At 58.4% G+C, this 16953-nt stretch overlaps 2 protein-coding genes across 2 annotated transcripts; one reads left to right on the top strand and one right to left on the bottom strand.

Moving 5' to 3' along the window:
* Window positions 1–4417: 4417 nt before the first annotated feature.
* LOC119711843 (embryonic pepsinogen-like) lies at window positions 4418–9998 on the bottom strand. Its single transcript, XM_038162449.1, has 9 exons — window positions 9943–9998; window positions 9457–9619; window positions 9089–9206; window positions 8569–8687; window positions 6448–6647; window positions 5997–6110; window positions 5372–5516; window positions 4739–4837; window positions 4418–4555 (listed from the first exon to the last, which is right to left on the bottom strand). Exons 1-9 carry the CDS (start codon window positions 9996–9998, stop codon window positions 4418–4420), a joined length of 1152 nt encoding a protein of 383 aa, XP_038018377.1.
* A 4218-nt stretch (window positions 9999–14216) lies between these two features.
* LAMTOR5 (late endosomal/lysosomal adaptor, MAPK and MTOR activator 5) lies at window positions 14217–16953 on the top strand. The gene is made up of 4 exons (XM_038162425.1): window positions 14217–14313; window positions 14995–15056; window positions 15876–15993; window positions 16600–16953. Exons 1-4 carry the CDS (start codon window positions 14279–14281, stop codon window positions 16658–16660), a joined length of 276 nt encoding a protein of 91 aa, XP_038018353.1. The 5' UTR covers window positions 14217–14278; the 3' UTR covers window positions 16661–16953.

Here is a 16953-nt window from a genome sequence, read left to right as displayed (position 1 = left end):
GGGATTGGGGGTTGCTGACCAGGCATGGTGGCACAGCCACCCCAAAGGTCCAGGGCACTGCAGCTCAAAGCCCGCTGGGGTTTCTGCTGGAAAACTGAACTCTGAGAGAGGGAATGGGATTTCTCCTGCAACAAATGCTCGTTATCTGGTCTACAAACAACCCTGGGGATGAGCCACTGTGACCTTGTAGCTTTTCGTGTCACTTCTGGTGCTGCAAAGGGGGCACAGATCAGTGAGAGCCAACATTTCCTGACAGCTCCGCTCCCGTTGTAACAGGGCACTTCTGCTTTCCCAAAAATGCAGATTTCCAGGGGCGCTTTGGATGGGAGCAGCCAGCAACAGCTCATTTTGCCGTTCTCTCCAATGCCAGCAGGTTTTTAACAAAAACATTTTGTTCCCACTTCGCTGCTTCACTCGACTTTTTTTTTTTTTTTTTTTTATGTTTCTGCCTCCATTAAAATCCCAGCTTCTCGTGCAGTGTCTCATCCACTCTGATGTCCCACACCTGCTGCACAGATGTCTCATCTCCTGACGGATCCCTGCGATCATCACGCAGCGTGCCAGCATTTCTGGTTTGCAATTTCATTCAGAAAGCAGTGGTGGAACAGGGGTTGGATTTATTGCTCCTGCTCTGCTGGAAAATGTGGGTTTGGGCTCACTGGGATTTTCCCTGTAGCAGAAATCCCACAGCCCTGGTGGGAGGGGGTTGCTATTTTGGCTTGAGGCGATTCTGTGCCCTGTCTTTCTGCAATGAGGTGTTTTGCACCCCGGGAGATGGATCTGAAACACGACCAGTACAATCCCTTTTCCCTCTGGGACAAACCCCACTTGCCACCTGCTCTCCCTGTTGTTTTTTTCCCATCCCTCCACCATCCTTTTCCCCTCCCTTGCAGCCCTCACACCATCATCTCAGACAGGAGGAACTGTCAGAGCTATTTAATCTCCTTCCCACTGTGTCCAGGTTCTGTGGGGATGCTTGGAGAATGCACAGCTGGGCACAGCTGGAGGAGGCACAGCTGGGAACAGCTGGGAACAGCACTCAAACATTCCCAGCTCCTCTCTTTTCACCCCTCAGTTCTCTCCAGCAGCTCTTCCACAACACTATTTTTATTTCATAGCAGGTTCTTTCTCTTTTTCTTCTAGAAAACTTGATTTTTTTCCCATTCTTTTGTATTTTTATTGCTCCCCTCCCCAAATTCTCTCCCAGCCTCTCTAATCTGAAGCACTTTTGGTGGTTTTTCCTTGGGAAATCACCATGAAAAACTCTAATGAGAAGGTTTGGGCTGGGAAACATTCAGCCTGATCAGCCATGAGCACATTTCCATTCCTGCTGCAAACATGGACTGTAATGGTGCTGGGATGGATGGATGGATGGATGGATGGATGGATGGATGGATGGATGGATGGATGGACGGACAACCTGATTCTTATAAACTTGTAAACTATCCTCAAATAAAAGATTAAATGCTTCAAAATCTGGTATGCAGAAAATATTGTTTATTTGGACTCAACTTTTTTTGCTCCTGGCTTTGTGCTGCTCCATGGCAGCGCAATTCCAGCTGGGAATTGTGTGTGGGAGGGTTGAGACACGGGACAACACAGAATCCCAGAGTGGTTTGAGTTGGAAGGGACCTTGGAGATCATCTCATTCCACCCCTGTCAGGGGCAGGGACACCTTCCCCTCTCCTGGGTTGCTCCAAGCCTGTCCAGCCTGGTCTTGGGCAATCCAGGGAAGGGGCAGACACAGCTCCTCTGGAAAACAGATCATTGCCGCTCTCCAGCTCTGTGAGATGAGGACAAACTCTGCAGATTGGCTCGAGCATCCATTGTGGGAGGCCAGGTCCAAGGGGGATCCCTGACTGATGCCATGGGAAGGGGATCAGAGGCATTTATCCTCTCCAGACGCACCAACCTATTTCCAGTTTGCCCCAAAGAGGAGGAAAACCAGGCTATGAACTCCCAGTATCAACACTGATGAAAACCTGCAAAACCCCTCATTTTCCTGCACAATTTGCAGCTTTGTCCCTTCCCAAACACAGGTCCAAAGCTCAAAGCTCAAGGAAATCCCTACGAAGCCCTCAGTACCTGTCCTGTTGCAGAGCCAAGCCCTAGTGAGCCAATCTGTCATGTCCTTCTGCACAGAGGATGAATTCCCTCTTCATATTTTTACTGCCTCAGGAAATCTAAAAGAAGACAAGAGTCCCCTTTGCTCTGTCAGAAAGGTGTCCTGGCTATGTTTTATCCCTGGAGCAAGGCAAAACCTGTGGCTAGGCGTGAAATATTTTCAGGTAGGAGTGACTCCCTCCTTTGAGCTGAAATTCCCAGGAATCCCAGAATGGTTTGGGTTGGAAGGGACCTGTAAGCTCACCCTGCCATGGGCAGGGATGCCTTCCACTGCTCCAAGCCCCGTCCAGCCTTGGACACGTGGAGGATGGAGCACGCAGGATCTCAGGTCTGGAGCCACGAGATGGCACTCCAGGATCGGCACTTCCCTGCCACGGGCACTCCCGGCTGGCTCCCCGCTCTGCCCTCCGCGCTTGGGAGCTTTTCCTCGGTTCATCCCGTTATTGCTACGCGAACACGGCTGCGGGAGCGGCTGCCCCGGCCAGGGGGATGCTCCCGTGGGGAATTCCCTTTGTCGGGAATTCTCAGCACCAGCGCAGGAGGAGGATTTAGGAACTGCTGGATTTAGACACGGCGTTGAGGCCAGGAACAAGGACCAACATGCCGCTCCCAGCACTCCGAAAGGACGGGTCCAGCCCCTGGCTGCTCCTCCAGGTCTTGTCTGTCCTGGCAGGGCCGATCCCTGCGGGGCTGATCCTGGAGTCGCCGTTCCTGCTGCACCTGCCTCTCTTCGTGTTGCTCACAGTGATGCCTTGTGCAGGCTGCCCTAGAGCAGAGACCAGCCAGGGCTAAAGAATAAAGCAGGGATTTATTCAAAGGCCTCAACGGATCCACCTTGGGCAGCACCAGAGCCCAGCCAGGGCTGCACCCAAGATGAACCAAAATGGTCCCAAAATGCACGACCGGTCACAAGATCTCTCACTTTGATCAGTTCTGCTCCATTTGCACCTTGCAGTTCATTGTCCCATTCCAGCTCCAGCCCATGCACTCCCATCCTGCTTGTTTTTCTCTCTCCAGCCCATGCACTCCCATCCTTGTTTTTCTCTCTTCATTCCACGCTGTTTGTGCTCTTGGGCTGAGGTTTGGATCATTTGTCCTCGGTGCCCAGCTGGAGCAGGAATTGTTTTGTCTCCCTGCTCTGTGCAGAGCTCACCATCCCCTGATGTGAAGCCCAGACCCACACACTAAAGCAGCACAGAATCTGAAAAATAGAAAAGCCAAAACCTGAGGCATCAATAGTAATGAGACAATTCCTGTGACAGGGCTGAGGGCAAGTCCCACATGCCCAAAATCGGGGCTTGGGTCAGTTTTGCCCAATCCCTTGGGCACAAGAGATTCCCTCCAGCTGGGCTGGGGATCCCAGGGATGTGTGATCCCAGGAGTGGGGGGTAAATCCCACTCCCACCATCCCACATCACATCCTCCTCTACAGCCAGCTCAGTTTTCACGCAGTGCAAGAGGACAATAATTAATTTCCAACCCCAGTCACTGGGATCTCCCCCTCCACATCCCTGTTCCTGCTGGGTATGGAATCTCCAGGCCCCACAGTAAATTTATCAATAAATAAAGCAAGCAGTCCCTTGTCCCTCAGCGCTGCAGAAATGAAGACACAGCAGGGACTTGGATCTCTCTCCTGACAATTCCACTGCAGCTGCTCCTGGGGAAAGAGGCAGCCTCCATTTTCAACAGGCTTGGAGGAGGTAATTTCCTTCACAGAACAGAACTGTGCAGGTTCTGTGCTTCTGTAAAAGCCTCACCATGGGGGGCACCGGGTGAAAGCCTTTTCCTGCCCTCTTGGGTGGTCCAAGGGAATTCTCCAGCTGAGCCGTATCCTCCTGGGGGACTCCCTGCCCTGGGGTGGCTTTGGGCTGTCAGACACCTGGCAGGGAAAGTGGGAACAAGCCCTGTGCCCAGGGATGGGGAGCTAGAGGGGCAGGAACTGGTGGGATGTGGTTGTGGGTCTGCAGGGGTCTGCTCTGGGATGGTTTGTGTGTGGAGTGGAAATTGGGGGGTTCCAGAATCCCCCACTTGTTGTAGCCCTAATAAAAGAGCCAATCTTGGCTTCCATCCCTCAGCCCTGCAGCCATCACAGGTCCCAAGGGCCCTCAGCAGAACTGTGATGACCAAACAGGCCTTGGCCACCACACAGCAGCTCCTTCCTGCCTCCTGCCATTCCATCAGAAATGAGCACGCAGCCCCCAGCTCAGAGCCACCAACTCTTTATTTGTGCCAGAAGCCGTGGTTGGGGTCTGGGTGTGGACAAACCCCCAGCACCACTCCCACCGTGCTGGATCTAAACAGCCCTGGCCAGCCCAACGCGGTTGTTGGCCCGGTCAAAGATGCTGTAGTACACCCTGATGAAGACATCTCCCAAGATCCAGAGGTCCCCAGAGGTGTCCTGGAAGCTGCTCATGCAAGACCCTTCGTTGTGCTGCATTTGAGCCCGAGAAGGAAATTGGGGAAATGTGGGAAATCTCTTCTTGCACTGCCCTGGAGGCCCGTGGCCATCCATCTCCCACGGAATGGGAAGAGCCAAGGTGACCAGAGCCACTGTAGAGAGCAGAAGGAGCTTGAGAGGGGCTCCTGCAGCCAGGAGCAGCTGGTCCCCACTCACCTGCTCGGTGTAGGCCAAGGCAGACACGGGGTACTGGACCCCGTTGATGACAAAGATGACATCGGGCATGGCAGGGATGGAGCTGCAGTTCACACTGTGCTGCAGGGAGCAGAGAGAAGGGCTCTCAGCAGGGAAACACGTTCAGAGGGTGAGGAGTGAGGGGACACCTCACTGGGGCCTTCAGCCTCCTCCCAAGGGGCAGCAGAGGGACAGTCCAATCTCTGTGACAGGGACAGGAGCCAAGGGCATGGCTGGGGCTGTGTCAGGGGCGGGTCAGGCTGGAGAGCAGGGAAAGGTTCTTCCCCCAGAGGGTGCTGGCACTGTCCAGGCTCCCCAGGGAATGGGCACAGCCCCGAGGCTGCCAGAGCTCCAGGAGCATTCAGACAGCACTGCCAGGGATGCCCAGGGTGGGATTTGGGGGTGTCTGTGCAGGGCAGGGGCTGGATTCCATCATCCTGCTGGGTTCCTTCCAGCTCAGGACATCCTGTGATTCTTGGTCCCACAAAGCAGAGAGCCCTGGGGTGTCTCTGCCGGGGCTCCTGTGAGCATGGGGGGGTTCCCCACGCGTGGCAGCAGCCCTGGCTGGGCTCTGCTGTGCCAGCTGCCTCCAGGGCCAGCAGGGCGAGCTCTCACCTCTCCATACTCGCCCTGCAGGGCCCCAACGGCGCTCTGGATGTTCCTGATGCCCGAGGGTGGCCCGGCCACCAGGGAAGTGCCCGTGTCAATGATGGCCTGGCAGCCACCAGCGCACGCGACCTCCTGGCTGCTCACAAGGACGCTGTGGGGAGAGACCAACAGGGGCTGTGAAAGAACCAGCGGGCCTTAGGGGTGGCTTTTAACTTCTTTTGTAAGAGTTAAAGCCGGGTAAATCCAAGTGCTGCCTGTGAGCCTTTTCCTTCTGGAGCTGCAGAGCCAGCTGGGAATGCAGCCACCATTGCAGACGTGGGCACTGAGCAGATCCCAGCAGCTGGGGCCCACTCCAGCCCAACAAAGGAGGTTTTGACCCGTGATTTTGCTCTCCTCATCACCAAAAACGTCCCCTAAATCACAGGACAGGAACTAGGCTGTGCCCAGGCACAAAGCATCCTCCTTTTGGGTGTCAATCTCCAAAGCACTACGGAGTGTGTCCCCTTCTCCCCCTGCACCCCTCAGCCCTGGCGTGGGGGTGTCAGTGGAAGCCTCTGGTGCTGATGGGCCCAATGTCTCTTTAGAAGCAATGCTTTGAGGTGACCAGAGAGCAGCAGAGCTGGCTTGTCACCTGTCCATGGAGATCTGCCAGTAGCCCTGGTAAGAGACCGGGATCCAGTTGATGGGGCCGGTGAAGTAGGACTCATCGATGCCCCCGAAGATGACCACGCTCCCTGCTGCCTCCCTGGATGGCGCAGGGAAGAAAAACCAGGATTTGCTATGTGGTTCAGTGCAGGGCCGTGCGTCCCAAGGGTGGGACACTGATTGTGCCGTGTCCCCCCCTCCTGCCCACAGCACAGCAGCAGGGCCAGGGCCTTTGGAACCAGGAGCCACGTGCCTGGGAACTGTTTCCCAGCGAGCCATAAGCCCTCTGGGGAGGCTGGTGGCCCCCAACGCTGGCACAGGGTGACACAGACACAACATCTGATGGCAGCAGTGACAAGGGAGGAGGCAGAGCCACCAGCACGCCGTGCATGAGGCGCATCCCCCCTTCCCCAGCCCTGCAAGCCCGCGTGGCTCACCGGGACAGGTAGACAGAGAAGAGGTTCTCCTGCAGCAAGCTCTGGTTCACCAGGTTATCGAAGACAGGCGTGATGCCATCAGCAGCCAGGTTTGGGTATCCCAGGCCCAGGATCCCATCGAACTGGACGTCAACGAAGAACCGGCCGGGCTCGGCGGTGCTCAAGCCGAAGAGCTGGTGGGTGTCCACCAGAGAGGCCACCTGGGGACAGGGAGGTGAGGCCTGGAGCAGGCACTGGCATTCTGGTGTTAGCCTGGTGGGGAGGGAGCAGGGGATCCCCTGCTGCAGGTGGAGCAGGAGCTGCAGACAAAGGTTATTAAAGCAGCCCAGAAACCTGCCACCGTCATATTTTCTGGAAAAATCCTTTGCCCAGGATTTCTCTCCTGGGAAGCTGAGAAGCCTCAGAGAAAAAGGAAAACAGTAATTATCTGATTGGCTTCTCCTGTGTTTTGCTGCTTTGGAACGTGGCTGGAGATTGTTTATCCAACATGGGAATTGTTTTAACTTAATGACCAGTCATGGTCAGGCTGTGTCAGACTCTGGAGAGAGAGTCACAAGTTTGCATTATTATCTTTTAGCCTTCTGTCTGTATCCTCTCTCTATTCTTTAGTACAGTTTTAGTGTATCATTCTTTAATATAATACAGATCATAAAATAATAAATTAGCCTCCTAGGAACATGGAGTCAGATTCATAGTTTCCTTCCAAGGTCGGGGCGCCCCGCAAATACAAGAAAAACCGAGGCAGGAGGGGCTGAGACAGCCCCTGGCTTTCTGAGCCCCTCCTCAGAGGCAGGAGTCTGGATGCTGCTGGAGCCAATCTCACCTCAGACTAGCAAGGGTTTGGATTCTGCGACCTCATCCCACTTTTAATTATGGCAAAATCACATACATTTAATAAAAGATGAGATATTTAGTAGGAAAATGAACAGACAAAAGATAACAGATGAAAGATCTCCATCAGGATTACTACACAGGATAAAACCAAAGAACTACGAGTAGGTTACAGCATAACATGAACAGTGCACTGTAGCAAGGTACCTGAGTTAAAGCTGGCAAAAGGAGTAGGATTGATCAGGAGTCAGATGTAACTTGCCACCAAAACAATGACAATGTGCACAGATTCTTTCATTAATCCCTGAAGTGGCATCCCCAGCCACAGGAGAAACCCCACTCATTTCCAGGATAATGTGCAGAAGATTCCTGCTTTGTGGAAGTTCGGTGTGGCTTTTGGAGTGTCTGTCAGTCATAAACCCAGCTTATCTCACCAGGTCTCACTTTAACACTGAGCTGTTCCCTGGCAGCTGGGAGACGCCAGCCCGGTGTTGATCCCATGGCTCCAGAATAACTCCCCACAGGACAGCTCGTCCTGCTTGGGTTCCCTGCTTAACAAACAGGGCAGCTTTAGGGGGTGGTCTTGGGGAAGATGAAACAGGAAAGCATTATAAATATGATTGCCTGGCAAAAGATTCTGAGAATAGGGAAACTGTAAGCGAGATTGAAATGAAAGCAAGCTTTGAGATACCAAACTTAGTTACTGAAGAACTGGAAAACAATGGAATGGCTGGCTGAAGGTAATCCCCTTTTGAGGAAACAATCCCTCTGCCTGCAGACAGGTCCCAGGGTCAGAGCAGACCCTGCCAGCTGGGCACAAGGGGCCCAAAGAGCAGTTTTTAGGGTTTAATCTGTAACACAGTATGGCAATGTAATGATTCTTATGGGCTGTATGTAAATGCTATAGGATTTGTATCTTGTACTAGATTGGCTAGTGAAAATTAGAATATTCAGCACAGAAGAAGATTTATTGCTTTGTAACGGGAACTCCACTCTCTTTACCTCTTTTTCCCTCTTGCTTTTACTCTTCACTCTCTCTCTCTCCTCCTCTTTACCACGCTCTTGCCTTCTCTCCCTTTACCTCTCTCTTTTCCTCTCTCCCTCTCTGGGGCTGCTCCGAGCTGTGGCTGGCAGCTCCCAGCAGGGCCCTGCCCCCAGGCCCTTTGCAATGAACCCCAAGTTCCCAGCATGGCTTCAGGGATCTCCCACCTCCATCCATCCTGACCGTCCCACCCCCGTGGCTCCCACAGGTGGGATGTCCCCCGCAGTGCCAGCCATGGGGACACTCACGGTGACGGTGTCGGAGCCCACGGTCCCCTCCATCTCGCCCGTGCCGTAGTGGATGGACAGACTGAGTCCCGTGCTCTTGTAGGTGGAGGACTGAGCGGGGTCAAACATCCGGTGGGTTTCTGGATAAGTGGAAAAACACAGAATTAAAGCTTTGGGCAAGGCCAAGCCTGAGGGAGGTGCGGGAGAGGAGCCCTCCTGAACGCTGTTTATTATCCTGCCTTCAGGAACAATTCAGCTGTGAGCGTTTGCTGCTCATCCCTCCCCTCCTCCAGCAACCACAGGCATTCCCGTCCCCCTTGGGCAGATGGGGAAACTGAGGCACCAAGCAGTAATGACATCACCTGAGGAATGCAGCCCTGAGCAGCCCCTGCACCCCAAATATCCATCAGTCCAGCTCAGTGCGCAGCTGCCATGGGCCCAGCTGGGTGACCCCCTCTCTCTGGCAATGTCACCCCAATTTTAGGGCTCGGTGGAGCTGCCACACAGCCAGGACATGCAGCTGGGCCCGGCTCCTACTCACGGCAAGCCAGGCTGGGGCAGGACACAGAGGGGACCCAGAGGTCGGAGGAGCCGGTGTCGAAGACCACGCTGAAGTCCTGCGGGGGCGTGCCGATGGAGATGGTCCCATAGTATTCCACCTGCGGGCAGCCAGGCCAGGGATGGATTTGGAGGCATGAGACCAAACCTGGACCTTCCCCAGGCTTGGTCCCCTGCTTCCAGCAGAGCTTCTGGGGGATATTTCTCCGTTCAGAGCCACCAGCGTGGGCAAGGAGGGGTGAAGGATGTGAGCTGAAGGCTTCGGGATGAAGGATTTGGGTTTGGACAGAGGGATGGGCATCCCACAGACCCTGCCAGGGCTGTGTCCCCAGGGATTGGAGCCAGACTCACGTCGAGGGCGTTCAGCAGGGGCTCCGTGGCCACCCCGGTTCCGTTGGGAAAAGCGTGCGGGAACTTGGTGCCGATGTCGTAGTGGTGGTGCTGGAAGAACTGGGGCAGCAAATCCTTCTCCCTGAGGACATCTCTCAATTTCTTCCCCCTTTCCAAGGGCAGCCTGGCACAAGCAATGAGGGAAAAAGAAGAGTGAGATGGGATTCTGCCGCCTGCAGCTCCAGCAGGCAGTGTTTGACACCTCCAGTGCTCGGACCCAACAGCAGGAGCACAGGAAACTCCCCCAAACTCTGAGTCAGGGATTTCCTCTAAAATCCCAAAACAAACCTGCCCTCCCCAGGCACACCCTCATTCTCTGCATCCCTGGAGCAGTTCTCTGCAGCCTCAGACCTCACCTCTGCTCCCCAAAGCCGTGAAAAGCCTCCAAATTCTCATTTCCCCCTCACTTTTCCCAGTGGCCCTGGCAGTGATGCTGCTGTGGCTCACCTGGTGACACCCTGGCAGAGGGCAGAGGCAGCACAGAGGAGCACGAGGGACCACATCCTGCTAGGACAGCCAGGGCCAGTTCCCTCTGGTTTATAAAGCCCCTGCCCACCCCACCTGCCGTGCCAAGAGCAGCCGGGACCAGCGGGAGCTGCCCCCTCCCCTCCTTTGGGCACCCGGCCAAGGCAGGTGACACCCAGGGACTGAAGGACACAGCACACACGAGCCACACGTCGCCTGGCAGGGGGGAACTGTCCCCTAACGCCACCCATGATCCTCTCCTGGGGACCCCCTGCTCCCCTCTAGATCCCAAATCCAAACTCTCCATCCTTGAGGCCCCAAATCCTTCACCGGGACCAGGCACTGCCTGGCTGTGGGCATGGATCCAGAATTCCAGGATAATTCGTGTTGGAAGGGACCTTAAATCTCATCCAGTCCCAACCCCTGCCATGGACACCTTCCACTGTCCCAGGTGCTCCAAGCCCTGTCCAGCCTGGCCTTGGGCACTGCCAGGGGTGGGGCAGCCACAGCTGCTCTGGGCACCTGTGCCAGGGCCTGCCCACCCTCACAGGGAGCAATTCCTAATTCCCAATATCCCATCTATCCCTGCCCTCTGGCAGTGGAACCCATTCCCTGTGTCCTGTGCCTCCATCCCTTGTCCCCAGTCCCTCTCCAGCTCTCCTGGAGCCCCTTTAGGCTCTGGAAGGGGCTCTGAGCTCTCCCTGGAGCCTTCTCTGGATGTGGCACTGGGTGCCAGGGTTTAGCTGAGGTGTTGGGGCATGGCTTGGCCTCGATGATCTTCAATGTCTCTTCCTTGGGATCATCCCTGTGGCCTCCTCTGGAATTGCTCCAGCAGCTGCACGCCCTGACGCTGCAGACCCCAGAGCTGGAGGCATCGATCTGGCTTTTCAGACTGGCACCCAAGGCCACTGCAGGGAGCAGTGGGGCTGTGTGTGCAGTGCCATTGCAGGGAGCAGTGCAGTGGGGCTCTGTGTGCAGCAGTGGGGCTCTGCAGCAGTGCCATTGCAGGGAGCAGTGTTTGCAGCAGTGCCATTGCAGGGAGCAGTGTTTGCAGCAGTGCCATTGCAGGGAGCAGTGCAGTGGGGCTCTGTGTGCAGCAGTGCCATTGCAGGGAGCAGTGGGGCTCTGTCTGCAGCAGTGCCATTGCAGGGAGCAGTGCAGTGGGGCTCTGTGTGCAGTGCCATTGCCGGGAGCAGTGCAGTGGGGCTCTGAGTGCAGCAGTGTCCCCCCGGGCCGGCACGGGAGGGGCCCTGTGGCTGCTGACGTGAGTGAGCCCCGTTATCTCTGGCCCGGGATGCAAGCAGGACAAGGTGACCCCGCGCTGGTGCCAGGCTGTGCCCGGGACACCGGAGCCCCCGCGGCGTCCCAGCCCCTCCGAGCCCGGGATCGGAGCCGCCCCGTCCCCGCGGTGCCTGGAACAGCCGCAACCGGGGCTGGACGGAGTGAAGGGGAATTAAAGGATATTTATTGAAGGGCCTTCAAAGGCCACACCCTGGAGCCGCGGCTTTTGTCGCAATACGACACGAAATGAACGACACGACATGAACGACACGACATGAATGACACTAAATGAATGACACGCACATGTTGAGTGCCTTGGTCACATCCCAGCTGTGTCCTGCTCCCATCCCAGTCATGTCCTGGTCACATCCCAGCTGTGTCCCAGTCAGGTCCCGTCCCATCTCTGTCCCGTTCCCATCCCAGCCCGGTCCCAGTCCCATCCCAGCCATGTCCTTGTCCCATCTCTGCCCTGTCCAAGTCCCATCCCAGCCCTGTCCCGTTCCCATCCCAGTGTGTCCCGGCCACTCCCATCCCGCTCTGGCTCTCGCAGCCGCTTCACCCTGGAGCAGAACCTCAAACAGCGCCGGGGGCTCCGGGCTCCGTTCCCTGGGGGCTCTGGGCTCCGTTCCCGAGGGCTCCGGGCTCCATTCCTGGGGGCTCCGGGCTCCGTTCCTGGGGGCTCTGGACTCCGCTACTGGGGGGCTCCGGGCTCCGTTCCTGTTGGGGCTCCGGGCTCCATTCCTGGGGGCTCTGGGCTCCATTCCTGGGGGCTCTGGGCTCCGTTCCTGGGGAGCTCTGGGCTCCGTTCCCGAGGGCTCCGGGCTCCGTTCCAGGGGACTCTGGGCTCCGTTCCTGTTGGGGCTCTGGGCTCCGTACCCGGGGGGCTCTGGGCTCCGTTCCTGTTGGGGCTCTGGGCTCCGTACCCGGGGGGCTCTGGGCTCCGTTCCTGGGGGGCTCTGGGCTCCGTTCCAGGGGGCTCTGGGCTCCGTTCCCGAGGGCTCTGGGCTCCGTACCCGGGGGGCTCCGGGCTCCGTTCCTGGGGGGTTCCGGGCTCCGTTCCTGAGGGCTCCGGGCTCCGTTCCTGGGGGGCTCTGGGCTCCGTTCCCGGGGGATCTGGGCTCCGTTCTGGCCGGGAGAGGCTCCGGGGATCAAAGTTCTCTGGGGCTCCACTCACAGCCCGGGCTGACCTTCCCTGGCCCTGCTCTGCCACTGGGCTCCCCCCGGCCGGAGCTCTGCTCCTCTAGGGAGAACTTAAAAGGATATAGCCTAGGATATTTGCTATTTCCCAGAAGTTAAAAGGATATTCCCCAGGATATTTCCTATTTCCCAGAAGTTAAAAGGATATTCCCCAAGATATTTCTTATTTCCTACAAGTTAAAAGGATATTCCCCAGGATATTTCCTAGAAGTTAAAGGGATATTTCTTAATCCTAAATTAAATTGATTTTTCCTAGGAAAAAAATATTTCCTATTTTTGTTTTAACAAAACCCCACTTCTGAGCTGCTCTCAAAGCGCATTTAGGGGAGCAAAACCTGGTTTTTGTTAGATTGCAGGGAAAATCCTGCAGGGATGCAGGAAAGGAGAGCTTCTCCACCACTTTCATTGTGGACAGCTCCAGCTCCCAATGTGGAATCAAGCCCAGCCTGCTCCGGCAATGGGGATGTCCCTCTATTTAATCGAGGGATTTCCCACTAAATTGTCACCTCCTGGAGCTGAAAGCCACCGGGAGATTTGCAATTCCCACTCCTGGGGCCTGGGGAGCCCCTGCCGAACGGGAGTGAGGATGGAGAGAAGCTGCAGAGATGTTTTGTTTCTTTTCCTTGTGGTGGGGTCTGCTGGGAGAAAAGAATTTGTAATATTTTCCACCGGGAGATATCCAAAAATGAAGCAACCCCCCCACATTTATAGCACTTTCTGCATCCACTTTCACTCTTCAGATTGTCTCCTCCTTGATTTTTCCTGGATAAAATAAAGGGGGGCTGTGGGCAGTGACGGGCAGCACCCAGGAGCCGTCACCTTGGGAAGGGGTTTGTGATGCCACCTCTTCAACACAGGGAATCGGGAGCATCACTAAAACCCCACTTGAATTTCCTTCGGCTCCGCGAACCCTGAGCGGCGCTGCGGGGAGGGAGGGACGCGACTGGAGGAGAAAGTCGAGAAAAAGAAGGAAAAACCCCAAATATCGCAACCGTGCCGCGTGCTCTGCGGGAAAACGCGCACCGGGGAGGGCTGATCGGGGGGGCCGGGTTTGCTGCGAGCCCCCAGACCCGGGCACGGTGCCGGGGGAGGTGGCAGAGGCACAGCGGGGTCTGGGGGGGTCTCGGTAGCGGCGGATTTTGGGGCGCCCCCAAATCAGGGCACCCCCAATCGGGGCATCCCCAAATCGGGGCATCTCAAAAATCGGGGCACCCCCAAATCGGGACATCTCAAAAATCGGGGCATCCCCCAAATCAGGGCACCCCCAAATCGGGGCATCCCCAAATCAGGGCACCCCCAATCGGGGCATCCCCAAATCGGGGCACTCCCAAATCGGGGCGTCCCCAAATCGGGACATCTCAAAAATCGGGGCATCCCCAAATCGGGGCATCCCCAAATCAGGGCACCCCCAAATCGGGACATCTCAAAAATCGGGGCGTCCCCAAATCAGGGCACCCCCAAATCAGGACATCCCCAAATCAGAGCACCCCCAAATCGGGACATCTCAAAAATCGGGGCATCCCCAAATCAGGGCACCCCCAAATCAGGACATCTCAAAATCGGGGCATCCCCCAATCGGGGCATCTCAAAAATCGGGGCACCCCCAAATCGGGGCGTCCCCAAATCGGGACATCTCCAAAATCAGGGCATCCCCCAATCGGGACATCTCAAAAATCGGGGCATCCCCCAATCGGGGCATTTCCAAATCAGGGCATCCCCAAATCAGAGCACCCCCAAATCTGGGCATCCCCGCGGGGCCGAGCGCGCCCCGAGCGCTTTTGGCCCTGCGGAGCCGCCGTCGCGGGGTCACGTGGGCGGCGCGGAAGCGGAGGCGGCGGCGATGGAGGGAACGCTGGAACAGCACCTGGAGGAGACGTGAGGGGACACGGGGGACACGGGGGGACACGGGGGATGTGGGGGGACACGGGGGGACACGGGGGACGGGGGGGGACACGGGGGACGGGGGAGGACACGGGGGGACACGGGGGATGTGAGGGGACACGGGGGACGGGGGGACATGAGGAGACACGGGGGGATATGGAGGCTACGGGGGGATACAGGGGAATATGGGGGGATAAAGAGGGACACGGGGGATGTGAGGGACGCGGGGACATGGGGGACAGGGGGGACACAGGGAGCGTGGGAACATGGGGGACGTGGGGCGACACGGGGGGACACGGGGGATGTGAGGGGAGACATGGGGGGGCACTGGGATGGGGGGGACACGGGAGGGACATGGTGACACGGGGACATGGGGGACACGGGGGACACGGGGGGACGGGCGGGGCACGGGGAACATGGAGACAGGGGGGTGGGGGGAGACGAGGGGACACGGGAAACACTGGGGGTGTCCCTCGCACGGGGGGACCCGGGGCCGGGGGCTGCGGGAGCCGGGCTGTCCCTGGGCTGTCCGGGGCTGTCCCGGGCTGCGGGAGCCGGGCTGTCCCTGGGCTGTCCCGGGCTGTCCCTGGGCTGTCCGGGGCTGAGGGAGCCGGGCTGTCCCGGCCTGTCCCGGCCTGTCCCGGGCCCGGTTTTTAGCGCCGCTGTCGCCCCCAGCATGAAGAGCCCGGCCGTGGTGGGCGTGCTGTGCACCGACTCGCAGGGGCTCAACCTGGGCTGTGAGTGGGGCAGCTGCTGGCCTGGGGGGCTCGGGGGGCTGTGAGTGGGGCAGCTCCTGGCCTGGCGGGCACGGGGGGGCTCCTGGGTCTGGGGGCAGCCGGCCCTGCCCCAGGGGGGGCTTGGGGGGCCCCTGGTGCTGCCCATCCCCTTTGAGGGGCTCCCCAGGATGGGGAGGGGGGCACCGGGCCCGGCCCTACAGACCCTCCCCGGCTGGGGGTACCGGGGGTGCCCTGTCCTGTGCCACTCTGGGGACACCTGCTCTGCCCCACTGCCCTGCCCCCAGCTTTGGGTGTCCCCAAGGGCCACCACCTGCCCGTCCCTACCGGGGCCAGCTCTTCCTGACACCTCAGCTCGGGATTTTGGGGGGAGGGAGAGGAACCATTGGGGGAGATGCTGAGTCAGCCCCCGGGTAGGGAGATGGGCAGGAGCAGGGAGGGAGATGGACAGGGCAGGAGCAGGGAGGGAGATGGGCAGGAGCAGGGAGGGAGATGGACAGGAACAGGGAGGGAGATGGACAGGAACAGGGAGGGAGATGGACAGGAACAGGGAGGGAGATGGACAGGAGCAGGGAGGGAGATGGGCAGGAACAGGGAGGGAGATGGACAGGAGCAGGGAGGGAGATGGACAGGAGCAGGGAGGGAGATGGGCAGGGCAGGAGCAGGGAGGGAGATGGGCAGGAGCAGGAGCAGGGAGGGAGATGGGCAGGAGCAGGGAGGGAGATGGGCAGGGCAGGGGCACCCCCGGGGCCTGGGGGGCAGTCAGGCGTGCCCCAGAGCCCTGGCCTGGCACAGGGGGCCATCCATGGCCTCTCCCCGCAGGCAGGGGCACCCTGTCAGACGAGCACGCTGGCATCATCTCGGTGCTGGCCCAGCAGGCGGCCAAGCTCACCTCGGACCCCACGGACACGCCCGTGGTGTGCCTGGAGTCAGACAGCGGGTGAGCCCCAGCCTGCAGCTGCTGCCGCCCCCCCTGCCTTCCCCCAGCCCTGGGAGCCTCCTGGGGGCAGATCCCTGCAGCAGCTCCTGCTCGGGGGGAGGCACTGCCTCAGGCACCCGGTTAGTGGGGATGGAAGAGCAGGGGAAACCTCTAGGGGCTGGTGGTTCCTGCAGCTCAGGAGCTCTAACCCCCTTGGCATCCCTGTGGGTGGCAGAGCCTGGGGTCCCAGTGGGTGACAGTTCCTGGGGTCCCGGTGGGTGACATTTCCCAGGATCCCTGTGGGTGACAGTTCCTGGGGTCCTGGTGGGTGACAATTCCTGGGGTCCCTGTGGGTGGCAGTTCCTGGGGTCCCAGTGGGTGACAGTTCCTGGGGTCCTGGTGGGTGACATTTCCCAGGATCCCGGTGGGTGACAGTTCCTGGGGTCCCTTGGGTGACAGCCTGTCAGTCAGTGGGGCAGCAGGGGTGTGTCCCTCTCTGCTCACAGAGTGCGGGGATGGAGCAGCCGAGGTCTGGGGGGGTCGGGGCCTGGGGCTGCTCATGATTCCCCTGCCCCGTGCCCCCAGCAGCTGCCGCTGCCCTCCCTCAGCCCTCTCTCCTTGCTGCAGGAACATCATGATCCAGAAGCACGACAGCATCACCGTGGCAGTGCACAAGCTGCTGTCCTGAGCCCTGGGAGCCAGCTCTGCTCCCAGCTCCTCCCTGCACCGCCACCCTCCCTTTGGAGCTCCACACCTGGGATGAAGGCTCTCCCTCCCTCCCTCCCTCCCTCCCTCCCTCCCTCCCTCCCTCCCTCCCAGCAGCTCCTGGGTGCTCCGTGGCTCTCCAGCTCCCATTTCAGCCCTGCTGCTGCTGAGGATGAAGCGTGGGCACGCCCCAGGCCCTGTAACAAGCAGATCCTCCCTGCTTTATGTGGGGGGCCTCCCTTGTTGGAGAAATCAATAAACGACCTGTAAAAAACC

Source organism: Motacilla alba, chromosome 26 (assembly GCF_015832195.1).
Source record: "Motacilla alba alba isolate MOTALB_02 chromosome 26, Motacilla_alba_V1.0_pri, whole genome shotgun sequence".
NCBI lineage: Eukaryota > Metazoa > Chordata > Aves > Passeriformes > Motacillidae > Motacilla > Motacilla alba.
The sequence above is the reverse complement of the archived record's forward strand: the minus strand, read 5'-3'. Positions and strand labels throughout refer to the sequence as shown.